The sequence below is a fragment of the Danio aesculapii genome, chromosome 4 (genome assembly GCF_903798145.1).
Source record: "Danio aesculapii chromosome 4, fDanAes4.1, whole genome shotgun sequence".
NCBI classification, from domain to species: domain Eukaryota; kingdom Metazoa; phylum Chordata; class Actinopteri; order Cypriniformes; family Danionidae; genus Danio; species Danio aesculapii.
In genome coordinates this window covers 42,282,031-42,297,100 of record NC_079438.1, presented here as the reverse complement: position 1 = coordinate 42,297,100, position 15,070 = coordinate 42,282,031, and the positions used below count along the sequence as shown (strand labels likewise).

The 15,070-nt window shown below is 41.6% G+C and overlaps 1 protein-coding gene across 5 annotated transcripts in view; it reads right to left on the bottom strand.

Moving 5' to 3' along the window:
- Nucleotides 1-15,070, bottom strand: part of sox5 (SRY-box transcription factor 5) — a 224,903-nt gene that overhangs the window by 15,341 nt on the left and 194,492 nt on the right. For 4 of the 5 annotated variants that reach the window (XM_056455714.1, XM_056455713.1, XM_056455711.1 and 1 more), the window contains 3 exons: nucleotides 10,413-10,539; nucleotides 8,216-8,301; nucleotides 1,178-1,327 (listed from right to left, as the gene is read on the bottom strand). In XM_056455714.1, coding sequence (XP_056311689.1) covers nucleotides 1,178-1,327; nucleotides 8,216-8,301; nucleotides 10,413-10,539 — 363 coding nt within the window. The remainder of the gene's footprint in view (nucleotides 1-1,177; nucleotides 1,328-8,215; nucleotides 8,302-10,412; nucleotides 10,540-15,070) is intronic. The other variant, XM_056455712.1, reaches the window with a different exon arrangement.

The following is a 15,070-nucleotide window of genomic DNA, read 5'->3' as shown; positions in this document are numbered from 1 at the left end:
TGTGTGATGCACCTGAGTTGTGAGGCCTCCCCCAGGGTAAAGCACTTAAGCTCTGTACGCCTCAGTCCAACCAGCTGTCTGACACATGGCACACATCTCAAAATGAGAGGGAGAGTGGCAACTACCCCAGGGCAGCAACCCTGAAATATACATGCCCTGTCCTTCATGATGGCAAAAGCTTGCAAACGTGGAGGGAAAAAGAAAGCTGTGATTGAGCGCAAATTTGAGGGCAAAAGGAAGATTTGAAACTACTCTGATATACTTCACAAGGAGTATGAGTGAGATAGAAAGAAATATTTAAAGAAAAGGTCATTTTCTCATGGCTCAGTGGCTGTAGAGGCCTAGCAGGTGCAGGCAGCACTGCCAATTATCTGTATTATCCCCATCTCTCTTCAATCTCCCCATGTATTTGGTCATGTGACAACAAAGAACCACATGTTTGGGGAAAATGGCCTTCATTAGCCTTTGACACAGTGAGCTACAGGGGGCAGACACAATCGATGGCTACTGCCAAAGCTACTGAGATGGACGAAGGGAAAGATATCCTGAGCTCTTCCTCTATGCAACAGGCATGTGGTTGAAATCCAGGTCTGTGGTCTAGCCTATCCAAACAGGCATTGGGCACAGCCGTGGCTCAAGGCTGGATAGGGAGCAGGCAACAGGCCTTTACACATGTTTATCCAGCTCTGGCTGCCCCACAGTCCAGCTATTGTACTGCTGAGCAGGACAGAATGGGCTAGCAGGGGTGTCTGGGCGTCTAGAATGTCCAGCTTAGCAGGAGGGAAGAGAGGCCAGACAGGCTGATTTTATTTCTGCCCGGCCTGATATTCATAGAGCTTTATTCCGCTCAGATAGCTCTGGCCTCCTGCTGTCACGTTTGCTGAAGGAAAAGATACCTGCTTGGAGCCTTACACACTACTGAAAAAAGCACAAAGCAGTGGTGGTATCTAGACTTTGAGTTCGAGGACCAAGAACCCTCAGAAGCTGGCTTACTAAGTTATTGAAAGGCAACAATGCAATGAAGGTGCAGATAACTCAGACGATGGTTCCAGTTTACAAGTGTTATGGGTAATCAGCCAAATAAACATCTAAACCAGAACATATACAGACTATTAGCTCTGGAATCTAAATGTTTGCTGTTTTTACAGTCTAATACACATACACATCAAACACGTACCTTGGGCTTTGGTGGTGGGGTGCTTCTGTTTTTCTCGCTCTGGCCGCTGGTGGGCGAGAGTGTTCCGGTTGCCAGGTTGGCCTGAGGCACTGTGCTGTGTTTGGCCCCCGGAGACACCTGCATGGCAGCTAGCTGAGCTGCATACAACTGCTGCTCAGAGACAGAAAGAGATAGAGAAAGGGGACATAGAGAGGAGGGACAGAAGAGTGGATAAAGAAGAGAGAAAGGCCCATGAATAAATGAATACACTGAACACACAAACAAACAAACAAAAAAAAAAACAGGCTAAAAAGCTGGTTTGGCCATTAGTGGAGAGGGCTGATGGTTGTTTATGTGTGAGGGGACAGAGCTGTCACTTTATGTTCCACCATCTAGCCTCAAGGGGCTACGCTAACAGCTAGCAGACGCCTGAGTGAGACATGTCCTCGCCAAGGTGCATCCTGGGAAAAAAACGCACTCACCATAAGGGTCATATTCACTAAGGAAAGAAAAGTCTGCAAAAAAAGCACCTCTCAAGGTGAAAAACTGGTGAATGTGTTTATGTAAAGAGTGAAGTTGTGAATTTCTCTGCCACTGGGAGTGGAAACAAACCCTGGACCCCCCGTTGATTCTTTTACTCTTGTTTAAGAAGGCACACCAGGACAGGGGGTCCCATGAGAAAATGCTCCTAAAACTCGAGAACATATCTGCCAGCATGACTCGAATTGTAGCATACTGCCATTTTGACAAGTAAACAAAGATTTTTGTTTCTGTTTTTGTTATTTAAAATGTATTAATAAGTGGCAGATTGATACTGTTTTTGTACTGTACCAATGTCTGAGATTATAGTAATATCTTCAATACAAAAAACAGCATTGTCAATAGATAATGAATGCATGCATTTTAATGTTTTTTTTGTAACTTGTTTTACGTTTTCAAATGAATGATAAAATGATTAAAAAAGAAAAGAAATATAAGTTTATAAAAGCAGTAACTGAGAACTGATATATTGAAAAAAATTGTATCACTTACACATGATCAAAATAAAATGCTTTCTTTAAAAAAACAAGTATCACGTACAACTATATTAACTATCTAGATATTGGTAAGTTCATCATTCACCAATCACACCTATATCAGTCAACCACAAGCACTAACATATGCCAACTGTTAAAGGCAGAACTCCACGCTAACAGGCAGACATACTGGATATCCTGTAAAATAGACTCCCGGAACTGTTTGTGCAATTCTTGCTGTAAGTGCATTTGTGTAGCTTTCATGTGCAATTTGTGGACTTTGAGGAAAGAAAAGAATAAAATGAGAGCGGGAGCTTTTTATTGTATTTGTGGGAAACGATGAGGAACCAAATCTGTGTTTACAGTAGCAGCAGAGACGGGCTGTTTTTTAAATTGTATTTTTCTCTTTAAGGTTTGGAAGCGAGTGGCTGTTTGTGAGTAAAACTTCCGTCCTTCTGTTCGTCTCTGGCTGCCAGCCACCAGCAGGAAACAAAGACTGGTTTATGCAAATGTCCATGGCAGTTCTTTCTCTCTCTCAACCTCGACAGCACATTCTCCACAATCTTCTGTCGGCTGTATCTGCTAGAATTAAATATTTCTATCAGATGAGAACACACAGAGATTAACACACCATCATGCTGAGAGACATATCTCAGCACAGAACATCTCTATCCACTCACACTGGCTTTTATCTGCCTAAATTTGCACCGCAGAGAGCTAATAAAGTTAATACGTACAGTTTTTTCTTAAAAAGGGAATATTCTGAAACTGCTGTATTAACTGTATGAATAAAAGTAGGTGTCATAGGATGCACTGAGATATTTGTTTATATATGTGCCTTTGACATAGGTTACACATTATATTATGGCCAAGCAATTTGATGGCCAATATTAAATGACTGTTTGTCTGTTTTTAAGCAAATGTGTACGATTGGGTTTGTATAAGAAACTTCCCACAGAAACAATATGTTGCTTGATCTTATAATTATGCTTTCAAGAGTTCACACTTAGATATTGCTTGATAATATTAGCAGGTTTGGCGTGCTGTCTCGGGAGAGAACCCTGAGTTTGGAGATAATTAAGACCAGGGCTCCCACCTGGTCGAAAAGCATTTGAGGGGGTACAAGATTAGGTAGTTCTCGAGAGCTCCACCTGGTAAAGGAGAAAAGGGTGGAGATGGGGTGGATGGGGGATTCTTTGGAAAGCGAAGATAAGGGAGTAATTCTAGACAGGCTATTTATGGTGAGTTTGGATTAATCCAATAAGCTTACTAGTAATTACGGATGGGAGACCAGCTGCGATCAATCATATCACGTACTCTCGAAATTAGTCTGTGAAACTTCACCAATAATGAAATGGTCATACTGGTTAATAGATATACAGTACAATGCTAATTGCAATTCATCTTTTTGTCTGCTTAGTTGCAACATTAGGCTGTTGGTTAGACATGAAAACAAATTTAGCAATAATCTGTCAAATTTACCATTGTTCTACAAATCTGATTTAGTTTTTCTCTTATAGAAATGTTTCTTTTATTAAACTAAATTCAGTTCAAATCTTTATGTGCTAAGTTCAGTTAGTCAGTTGGTCATTATCTTTAAAAGAAACAGAGATGAAGCAATCCTTCTGTTTTAATTCTGTAATCCGGTTGTGTACCAATTCATGGCACATCAATGCACACACATTTCTGCGGGCTTTCTGATCAGGAGGTGACCTTACTGTGTGAGCTAGTCCACACAGGGGAGCAGGACATGAAATAAAGCTCTTGTTGGTCATTTCTGTTCAATTACTCCCACCATGGCCCCTGGTTGTGTGTGTGCCTGAGCGTGACATACGGCCCCTGTCGAAGCGTGCCTTGCCTCAGTGTGTGTGTGTGTGTTTGTGTGCGTGAGAGGACGAGATGCTTTGTGTCCGGTCCACTGCATCAGAGTTCATTTTTTTCTGAATCGAGTTCTATTACAGGGCCAGCTCTTGTCAGTCACAACTGCTAGACTGACACACACATACACTTCACTTCCAACAGTGGCTGCCACTGAACACGCTCAAAGCGCTGCCACCCTGCCGTCAGCATGAGCAAACAGGAAGTGACAGCACAATGCCCCTCGAGTGCCCATGGGCTCACGTTTGCACACACAGCGAGAATGGGGGATGAAGGGGTGGCTGATCTCAAAAGTGGGGATGTAACAGTGGAATTTAAATGTCAGCCTTACACAAAAAAACACATACACAGAGGTGCTGAATGGGGGAGGGTGTATCTGTGAGGGATTTGATAGGACTCTTGACTCCTTCAGTCAAGCTGCGTCCTTTTAAACTCTTAAAGCTTCTCCTCTTGCTTCTCTCACTCTCTCTCTCTTTGCTAATCCCCACAGAGGAGTCTTAGGCCAGCTCTAATTCTCTAACCACAACTCTGCGTGTGTGTTTAAAGGCAAGAAAGGTAAGAAAACACACATCGTCAACATGCACAAGAAAGATCCCAAAAGAAACACCAGTCCGTAATGCCACACCTGATTTCAGGTCTGTTTGATGTAGTGTGTCAAATGTGACTGCGGTAAGTAGTGTGTGTCTGTATGTGTGTATATGCAGGGTGACTGGAGGAGATAGATTGGCATTTGCACTTTAACTCGTAAGGCTGATTGGAGAGTATTAGTGTTGGTGACACATGTTTTAACAAAGCCACCACCCCATCATCACTAAGCCACTATCCCCTCCCTGAATGCAGGAAGACGGGCTGCTGTCAGCACTATCCGTCGAAGTGGATCTGCGTGTCTTTATGTGACTGAGCAGACATCTCTCGCTCTCCAGTAATCCCCTGCTTTACTCAGATTATGAGCTTCTTTTCCCATCCTGCTTTGTTGTCAAAATGGAAGAAGTTCGAAGTGATCCTGTAAGCTATTGTCGTTTTGGTCTCTGCTGACTATTGTGTTTCTTTGGCATTGTTAATTCTTCCTATTCTTGTTGTTAATTTTTGCGCTAAACCAAACATTGGCTGTCGAGTTGTGCCATTTTGATTACTGTGCCAGACGGGATGAACTTTGACATGAGTTGCATCTGACTGAAGCCGCTGCCAAGAAATCCCCCTCCCTAAGTGTCAATTAGTGTTTACAAAAAACACAAAAGCCAAATTAAAATCTATTGTGAGGTAGGATAATATTTCTCTTTTCTGCTTAATTATTTTTTGCATTGTCAAGGAAGACTCTTTTTAGGTTTAGGTCTGCTTGTGGGAGTCAAAATAACATTCCCATTGTGTGTTGCACTGAAAATGTTGTGTAAGCTTTTAATGTTGAGCGGATAGGGTAAGCTGGACAGGATCAATCCAGCCATGCTATCTATTAACAATGCCACTAACGAACAATGCCACCAGATCAATATCTGAAAGAAATTCACAGGGCTTATCATCTTGCGCACACATGCTTCTACAAGTGCCCGTCAGAAAAATAAATTGCTGGTGGTTTGGACTACAAGTGGAAGTACATGTACTATTTCTTACAACTGATAAAAGGCATTAAATACAGTCTCCCTCTCACTTTCTCTCTCTCTCTCTCTTGTTCTCCTGTGTGCTGCAGTAATCCAGTGCAATATGGTCCAACATCTGCCTCTACATATGATGGCTGACCTCCTCCATTGACCCACTTTATACCTCTTCAGTACTGCTGCTCACAGCTCGTATCTTTCCATTCCTCCTATCCTTTTCTCATCTCTCACTCTTTTTCTCTTTCTCCCCAATCACCCATTTCAAACAGTCCATATTCCTGCATTTCAAAACTCTTCTTCTGCCTTTATGTGTGTGGTTTTTGGGGGATATTGCAGGTTAATTTAGCAGGTTATGGTAAATTAGGCCAGTGTGAACTGTGGCCACGGTTGTGTAAAGTGGTTTTGTGGCCAGGTTTAAAGACCATTGCAGTGACAAATGGCAAACACCTTTAAGATAGTGACCCCTTGTGCAATAGCTCTGCCTCACACACACACACACCTAAAAGTCTGTGGTGTAGGTGAGCAGTTACAAACAGCTGTGACTTCAGCTATATGGCAATGTCAGCTGTGTGCAGAAACATAAGATGAGAGGAACTGTACAAAATGAATTTGACATAACACTTTCGAGATACACACTTCACAGGACACGAGTGCTAGATTAAAATGCAATATAACTACATAAAAGCCCTAAAAATTATGCTTTTTAAGCGTCCAATGCAGTATGCTTATGCACAAAATGCCACATAGGCCCTGCTCTGTACATGCAATTAATGTAAGCTTCTTCCAAATACAAAAATAAAAGATAAAAGTCAGTCTGTGATACTTCTGGTCTACTGTGTGTCAAAATATATATTTTTCCAAACATATAGTACAGAAACAAATAAATATGATATTAAAAATGGCCCAAAGTCTTCCTCTACATATGAAATTATTAATATTAATACATTATTATATTATTATTATTATTACATATAAAATTAGATTTGTTTTATAACCAAAATAATTTTGTTTCATCATTTTATAGTGCTCTGAGTAGAGGAGAAAGTGCCATGCCAGGTTTGTAGCCAGATTAAGTGTGGAAACCTCTAAACCACGGGTCGTGGAGTGACCAAGGCAAATATTTTGTGCCGCTCATTCTATTGGGGGGTGTGAAGATGAGATGTGCAGATGCACAGATTGTCCCATAGGAAATCCAACATGCTTCTGTTTGAGACATCTGTATTTAGCTTAGCCTTAGTAAATCATTTTCTTTGTCACAAAGCCCTAATCTCTCTCTCCCTCTGTGTGTTTGTTAGAAGGGAGATTTGAGGATGAAATGAGAGAACAGTGGCATTGGATGTTGTTGTTGTTACTTTTTGCCAGTTGTTATTCTAGCAAAATCCAATTGCGTCTGACAAAGCTGTTCAATCTGGGATTTTTTTGAATCTTAACATGAAGGAACATATGGAGACAAGCTCTGAAGCAGATAAAATCAGACAGGACAAGATTTCTCACAGTAAGCCAGTCATACGCAGCACAGCAGGGTGAGTGCACAGACAGTAAGGGTTTAAAAAAAAAACAATCCTGTTTTATTATCCGTTATCCAAAGGGCACCTGGGAATACCACCTGTTTCTATGTGAGCATGTACGTGTGAGAGCCATTTATACCTCTGGCATATGCTTAATCTGTTGTACAGCTGTGCAGGTGTGTATATACCTTTGCACATGTATACGCAAGTGCAGTTCCGTGTTAAAATTCACTCTAATGTGTATTTTTGTTTGACTAATGGTGGCAGAGTGAGTATGGCCTCTTAGCCAGGATATTTAATGCTAAATGAAGGTAACAGAGAGGAAGAGATGGTCCAAGCCCCTTTGGGCCTTAGGTTGATGCATTTCAAATAGCCAGGTTCTTAACCTAGTTTTAAAGGGACTCTGATTGTCCATACTGGGCCAGTGAGTCTGTAAACAAAATCCTCACACAAACAGAGTGATGTAACAGATGTATACATTTTTTCACCTATATCTGTGTGACGTATGCTGTACCAACAGAGCTAACAAGCTCTTCACCCCTCTCCTTCTCCCAGAGACCACTAGGAAAAATAGGGAGAAGGAAAAAGGGCATATACGTGGAGATGCATGTTTACTGTGTTTTCAGCTTCAGAGCAGCACAGTGAGGCTGCAATAGGGTTTGACTCTATTCAGGCAGCTCATAATATCTTTTTGTGTTTGCTCTCTGTTCAGTGTCCCTCTGTGCTCTGTCCCCCTTAAAAACAGTTTCTATGGTACCCTTCGCTCCACAGTGAACAATATTAGCACCCCGGAGCCAGCAGTGCGGCATTCTCTCTCTGGGCTCTGGCCTCTCACAAAGGCCCATTTCTATGGCAACTTGCAGTTGGCATGAGGAAAAGGGTTGGGAAGAACAGTGGGCATTGTTGTTGTTCTCTATCGGAATCACAAAACAAAAAAGGGGGAAAAAAACGAAAAAAGGGGAGAAAAAAGATTTTGTTTGAGAGGTTGGGAAAAATTCACAGGATCACCACAGCAAAGGGACACACACAGGAACACAGAGGGAAAAAACACAAGATGGACATTACCTGCAGCTGAAGAGGACCAAGGCCAGGTGTTGCCGCAGCAGCGGCCGCCATAGTCGTAGGGATCAGCTGAAGAGGGTAAGGTTCACCTGAGGAAGAGAACATTATGGGTATGTCAGAATCTTAAGATTTTGTTCACACCTCACCCATCACTTTCATCTCCCTACACGTCTGCCCAGGGTCTGGGCCCCATCCCCCTCTTCTCTCCTTCGATGGAGCGACAGATTCACTGCTTTCTCTACTGTCGGTAAAGACCTCCATTGTGAAGTCCCCCCTTCATTCTAATGAAAGGCTGATTGTGTGGCTGCAGCACTAATACCCCGAGCACAATAGCAGTTGAAGGCTAAGGCATGATAAGGAGAGGACGGTAATTAACGAGGTAACGTCAGCGCCCCATCTCCCCGGGCCCCGCACAAGAGCCTCTGCATTGGAGAGATGAATCAGAACATGACGAGTGAATAGCGTGAGTTATTAGCGTCCACCTGCAGATATGGGCTTTATAATTACATGACCGGGAGGTAAAGGTCAGTTCAGTTTGGCTGGAGAAGCTGGGGGAGGGGTTATCAGCATCACACTGAAAGGGCCTGTGACATGAGAAACCATAAGTGTGCCCTATTATATCTGTTCAGCAGTCTTTTTAAGTTCAAACCATGATGAATAATGGAAAGATGCTGGTTGAATAAGGAAGAGATGTTCTTAGGAAGAAAATAGGGGAAACGACACAGATAGGACAGGTTGCCTTTGGCATTGACATAATAAATCTGTTATTTTAAAAGAATCAGCAACTTTTGCTGTGTCTCTCTGGTCAGATTATAAAGTAAATATAGCATTTATTATTTTCAATAATTGCTTTATTGCTTAGGCAACTAAAATTTAACTGTAAATTATTTGAATGTTATTGTATTTGGATCTTCTTTTGGATATTGTTAGCAACTTTAAAAGCATCCATACAAGGGGTTTAAGGAGAAAGTCAGACCTTGTCTCAGTAAGCAATAAACCAGACGCTGCTATCAGATGGCCCAAAACTTTTTTCCCATATTCTGCTTCCCTTCCCCCTTCAAAAATACTCATCCGCTAGGTTAAAGATTGCCCTGGACCCAGTTCAAGGATTTATTCTGGTGAGATGTGTATGTTTTGTCTTTTTTTCTTGTCATTCTCTCAGTCTATAAACAAACACAAATATTCCAGCTATTTTATGTCTCTCCCGGGTACAGCTGTAACAAAAGAGCAAAACTAAAGGAAAGCAAACATGTTGCTATTGGCGAGAAGGCAGCATCTTCAGACTGACTGGAAGAGATCCGTGGCCTGGCTCCGGGGAGCAATGGGTGGGAACCAGTGTCCCCTTAGTACAGACCCTGCGACCAGAGGGATTTCATCCCTCTTTTTTTCCGCTCTGGTTTTAAGGGTTCAAATGACAGCTTCCTCCCTCGTGAGTAGGCACTGTAATCGTAACTAAATGACATGCGTAATTGAAATATTGGGCAGGGTTTGATGGTGCTGCTGGCTGTAATTGAAATAGAGGGTGTATGGCTGAGAGGGAGGGGGGCCATTGGGAGGAGGAAGAGGGTGGGGGGACTTGTTTGGGAAACTGTGAAGCTCAGTGGGCGGAGCTGGAGATGCGGACCGATCAGTCTCACAAGGGAGATGTACGTTTATGTGTGTGTATATGTGTGTGATCTATGCAATGTGTGTGTGCCTGCATACAGTTGGATAGGAGTTGGAGGCGTGTGCGAGGCGTATTGGACGCGTGTTCTGGCGGCCGCCCGTGTTAATATGAAGAAACCTGGGGCAGGTCACTCTACCCCCCCGTGAGAGCGCGAGCGTTCTGCTGCTGCGCTGCTGGCACTTGCCGCCTCGTTTCTCGCGGTAAACAACACATTGCTTCACAGTTGGACTGCTACGGCCAAAAACACAAACCCCAGAGGAAGTTTTCTTTTTTTTTTCCTGTTCCTACTTTTGAACAAGAAATACACAGACACAAAAGCAAGCGAGTTTGTCTAGTCTCAGAGTCTGTCATGTGCGTGAGATGACGGGCATCGGTGCTGTTGGCTGATCTTAATAACACACCAGACAGGAGGGAGATGCTGCCCAACATTGGGTTGAAGACTCCGCTTTCAGCAATCTGGTTTAAAATCTCTAGTGTGAACAATGAACTGAACTAAAGTCTTTCATTTTAATAAAAGGATGCTTTAATACTTACTGCATCCTGGTTTGTAGTTGAATCCAGGAGGAAGTAGAAATCCTTGTTGTGCTGCAGCGGCCGCCAAAGTTCTCTGATCTGGAGGGAACACTGGAATCATCAGCGGAGGCAACTGACCCTGGACCTGCTGGAGAGATAGAGAGACAACAATTAACACAATAGGCACAAAAAAAAACATCAAATAAACAATGATAGCCATAACAGTAAAGAAGTCTGATCAACCAAAGTCCTAGTATCACCTTCTGACAGCACAGTTAAACCACTAACCACCTGATGCTATATATAAAGTGGGTCAAAATCTGTTAAAGTTTCTTCAGCTAAAGGGTTGAACAGACACTGAAAGAGCGATGGTTGGCCGTTTTACATGTTGATTAGACTTCCTGTCTAAATTAATGATTTCTCTAGCTGACCATACTTTATGTTTGGCTACATTAAGCCCCTAATTAGCCGGTTTATTCCTTGGACAAGTTTAAACACTGTGCTTGTACAGTAACTGTCACCCAAGAACAAGTTAGGTATGGATAGGTGGCTCTTGGGATAGTTGGTCCCCTTGATTATTGTCATGTGAAGGAGCTTCTTCACATTCTGGCAACAGCTGGCCTCCATCTCTGCAGAGCACCATGCTCGGCACCTCGCCACACCACTTCACAAGGTTTTCAGGATTTAAAAAAGGGAGGAAAGAAGGGGAAAAACACAAGCCAGAGACTTTGGCAAAGGGAGAGGCTTGAGACACACAGGCCCAAAGAAGAAGAGGACAGATGGTTCTTCTGACAAGAAAAAACAAAAACTACAAAAGTGACAATACTGTATATAGACAAGTGACATTCTCTTAGAGGAGAGGAAGCCTTTATCACAGCAGTTACATGTTAAGATGAAAGTCTAAAAAGCTATTATTTTACTCTTCTATCTCTTTAGTCTCAGTAGCATGTCTGAGGTTTTCTGAATGACAACCACAGAGCAATCATTCCTTCATTTTGGTTAACCACAAATCGCAGGCCTCCTGTTCCCAGATCAGGAGGCAGTGGAGTTTTATTGTTGCATTTCAACATGAGCCCCCCATGGGCAAGTTTAGCTCTAACTTCTAGTCCTAATTGCATATATACTCCTCTGGTTCTGCCTTCATCACCTCATTGTGTGCTAAGAGACTGTGGTCACAATAGCCAACATGCACGTGTGTTTGTGTTCTCCAGTGGTTTTGAGCATGGAGTGTTTTTGTGGCAAATTTTAAGCACACGCTCTTCCCTTAAATGCATAGATGTGCAAGCAAGTGTGTATGGGTGCATATGGAATTAGAGGCTCGTGGATCTCCTCAAAGCATTCAAAACACTGTCATGCTGTTCTCTATTCAATCAACGTAGCAAATGGCATTACCCACGCAGAGTAGGTGAGGCTGATATTGAATTTTTCAGACTAGTTAATGCAGATTGATGCATCCAGTTGACAGGTATCATTATTTAGAAAACAATAGGACTAAACTTTATAGTCACTTTCAAAGATGATGTAAATTAAAGGTCATGAATGTTTAGCATTACTTGCAGAGCATCTCTCACATTGCATGAAGCCATGATCACATGATTTTTTTAAAAAATAAAGGACTTTTTTAACCAAGGGTTAGGGAAAACACTACAAGGTGTTTCACACATTAAATAAACCACAGCTCATTTTAAACCCCAGGTAATTATAATGCTGGATTAAATTATTTCATAATGCTTCACTCAGGGTGTACAATAATCCTGGGTGTTAATAAAGTGCTGTTTGTCACTATATATTCATAAACTCTGGGTTAATGTTCATATTTAGATATCTGCATGACTAGTGGCAGGTTTTAGGATGACAATAAGCCCAGGTTAAGTGCTTTTTGTTTTGGTTGTAACTATAGAATATTCCTAAATGCTTACAACAAAAGTGTCAACTGCAGCTGCCAGGTCTATAAAGCTCTATTAATCAAACAACAGCTGGATATGAGATTCCATACTGGCTCTTTGAACTCTCTGGTCACAGGAATGGCTTACTTGAAAAGCTTTGAAATGCAGAGAAGTTTGTCAGATGATTGGGTCTAAACAGATTTTAGAATTTACATCTAAGAACAAAAAGATAACGCTGGTTGCAAGTTACAATCATAATCTTTAAAATACCTCTATTTAGCCTTAAGAAAAATAGATAGTGGAAGGGTAATAAACGCATCTAATAGGTAACATAACAGCTTGACAAACTTTATTACTTTCGCTGTTAATATGAACAGAGTATGAAACGAAAGTGAAAGAGAGGAAGAAAAAAAATGTTGAAAGAAATAAACAGAAAGGGAAAAAGTAGAAAGTTGGCACCAAACTGAGTCAGAGTCTCTCGCCAGGCGGCACAGCTTGAACCTAAAGCTTTTTGAACATAATGAAGATGTGCAGATAATTAACATATGCAGTGTGAACAGGTTTGCTGGCACAGAGGAGAGAAAAACTCTAAGGTAGAGCTATTATTAGGGAGTAATTTGCTCTAAGAAGTAAATGAGTGAAACAATAGCTGCCAGCATTGACAATATGGCTCACATCTGAGAACGCGCGCAAGAACGGTGGTTAAAAAACGAGTCTCGCTGCTAAAATCTGTTTCAAGCCATATGCTCCGGCAATTAAAGGCGGGCCTCAGTGACCTCGCGCTGAAGAGGGGACACATAGCCATATAACTAATAATTAATTTGTGCCTGGATAGCAGCGTTAGCACACTCACACTATACTTGCAGACTGTCACTTAATATTAGCCTCGTGGATGTAGGCATAGGCCATTAACTTTTACAGTGTGGCTGTGATGACTGCAATTCTGCTGGAGGAATCGGTGTGAAAGGACTCTCTCTGGTGGATACAATTGAGATCAAATGCGTGGACAGTCAGCCTTTGCATATATAAATATAATTCCTATCTCTCTTTTTTAAGTATCTACACCTGATTAAATATTGACAGTCAAAACCTGTCAAAGTTGCCCTCTTTGCACAAAAGTTGTTAATTCACAACTCAGGATGTGTGTTATCAGGGTCCTAATAGGACAAACAGTGTCTGTGTTTACAGCATTAGGTCTTGAATTCTGCAAGTACTTAAGTTCTTATATATAATATTTATTAAAAACAATTATATGTATAAAATGCAATATACATTTATTTTTATATTATATATGCTATTATATGACTGTTATTAATATTTATTCCCATGAACATTTGCATCCAAAGCGGAGCTCGCTTTAGGATTATACTAGCTAATCTCATCTCTCACTGTTAGTTTGTCTTTTCACATTGTCTTCATACAAACACCACAGAAAAAAATGTTAAAGTCAGAACATGACTGTTGCACTTTGCTTGAGGTAAAAGGGGTGGAGTTTTTAAAGTCTAGACCAGTTCAGTTGCTTTGAGGTCACATGACTTATATCAACCCTAACGTCTGATCTCTTCTCCATGCCTGATCGCAGCATCCAGACAAATATGGCATTTTGAGATCACACCAAAACAACAGCCCTGCTTTTTCAAATAGCTAACGCATGTCCATTTTCTCACTCATGGCCTTCGTTCTTTTTTTTCCAAGTATGCCTCTCATTTTTTTCCAGTGAACGGCCCTTTTCCGTGAGCCAAGGGCACCTTTGGCTGATTAGCAGCTAATGAAATTGAGTGGCGAGCCTGTGTCTGCACAGCCAGCCTTTTATTAGGCCCCCATTAGGTGTGAGTGCAGGAGGTGCGTCAGCCGCCCGCTGTAGGTGGGCATAACGCAGCGCCCATCTGCTCCTCTGCCTGTGTGTCCTTCCTCAAATAGCTCCCATTAGCTGCCAACCACCGGGCTGAGAGAAGCCTTCCCCACACTCTCAAACACATGAAGACACGCATATATGGGTATACAACAGGCTGTTATATGCTGCTCAAGGCCAGTCACTTAAGTAAAACACAGTTGTTCTATGGTTGGAAAGGATGTAGAGGTGGACATGGAAATGTATAACATTTTGGATATGTTAATTTCTCTCATTTTGGCTTCCTTGTTGAGCATGTAACACTTTTCTCTGCTTTTTTCCTTCATCATTCTTTGTTTTGGTGAATTTCTTGTTGATCCTATGGCAAACATTTACTTAGAAGAACTGAATAAGCATGTTAGATATGTCTGTTGTGCACATTATTATTCTGTCTCACCCCCTAGCTGTTTTCTTTCTAGGAAAACTGAACAGACATAAAATCAGAAACAAATATTCCTTATTTTCTGTCAACTGCAAATTTTTGGGAGCTATGCAGGGCTACCATTTCTTCAATTTTATCTGTCTAATTAAGTTGAATCATCTGGTTTAAAGCTTTTACAAAACCAAATTCAAGTTATTTTTTAGGTTGATTATCCTGAAATTGTTCAAACCAAAGGTGCAATCAAATATTTTTATAAACAGATTATAATACCAATTAGGCAGAAAATACATTAATAAGTTAAAAACTCTCAAATGCTGCCTGGAATAGTGCTCATATAAATTGGGAACATGTGTTGGGAAACCCCCTGCCTCATAGTCCCTACCATCATCCACGGTGCTGCACAAAGCCCAGTTCACACAACCAGTGCAGCCACTTCATGCAGGAAAAACACCAATTACATTCATTTAGGTGTAATGAGACAAATTAAACAATTACACACCCAATTGGGTTAGCCGCTCCT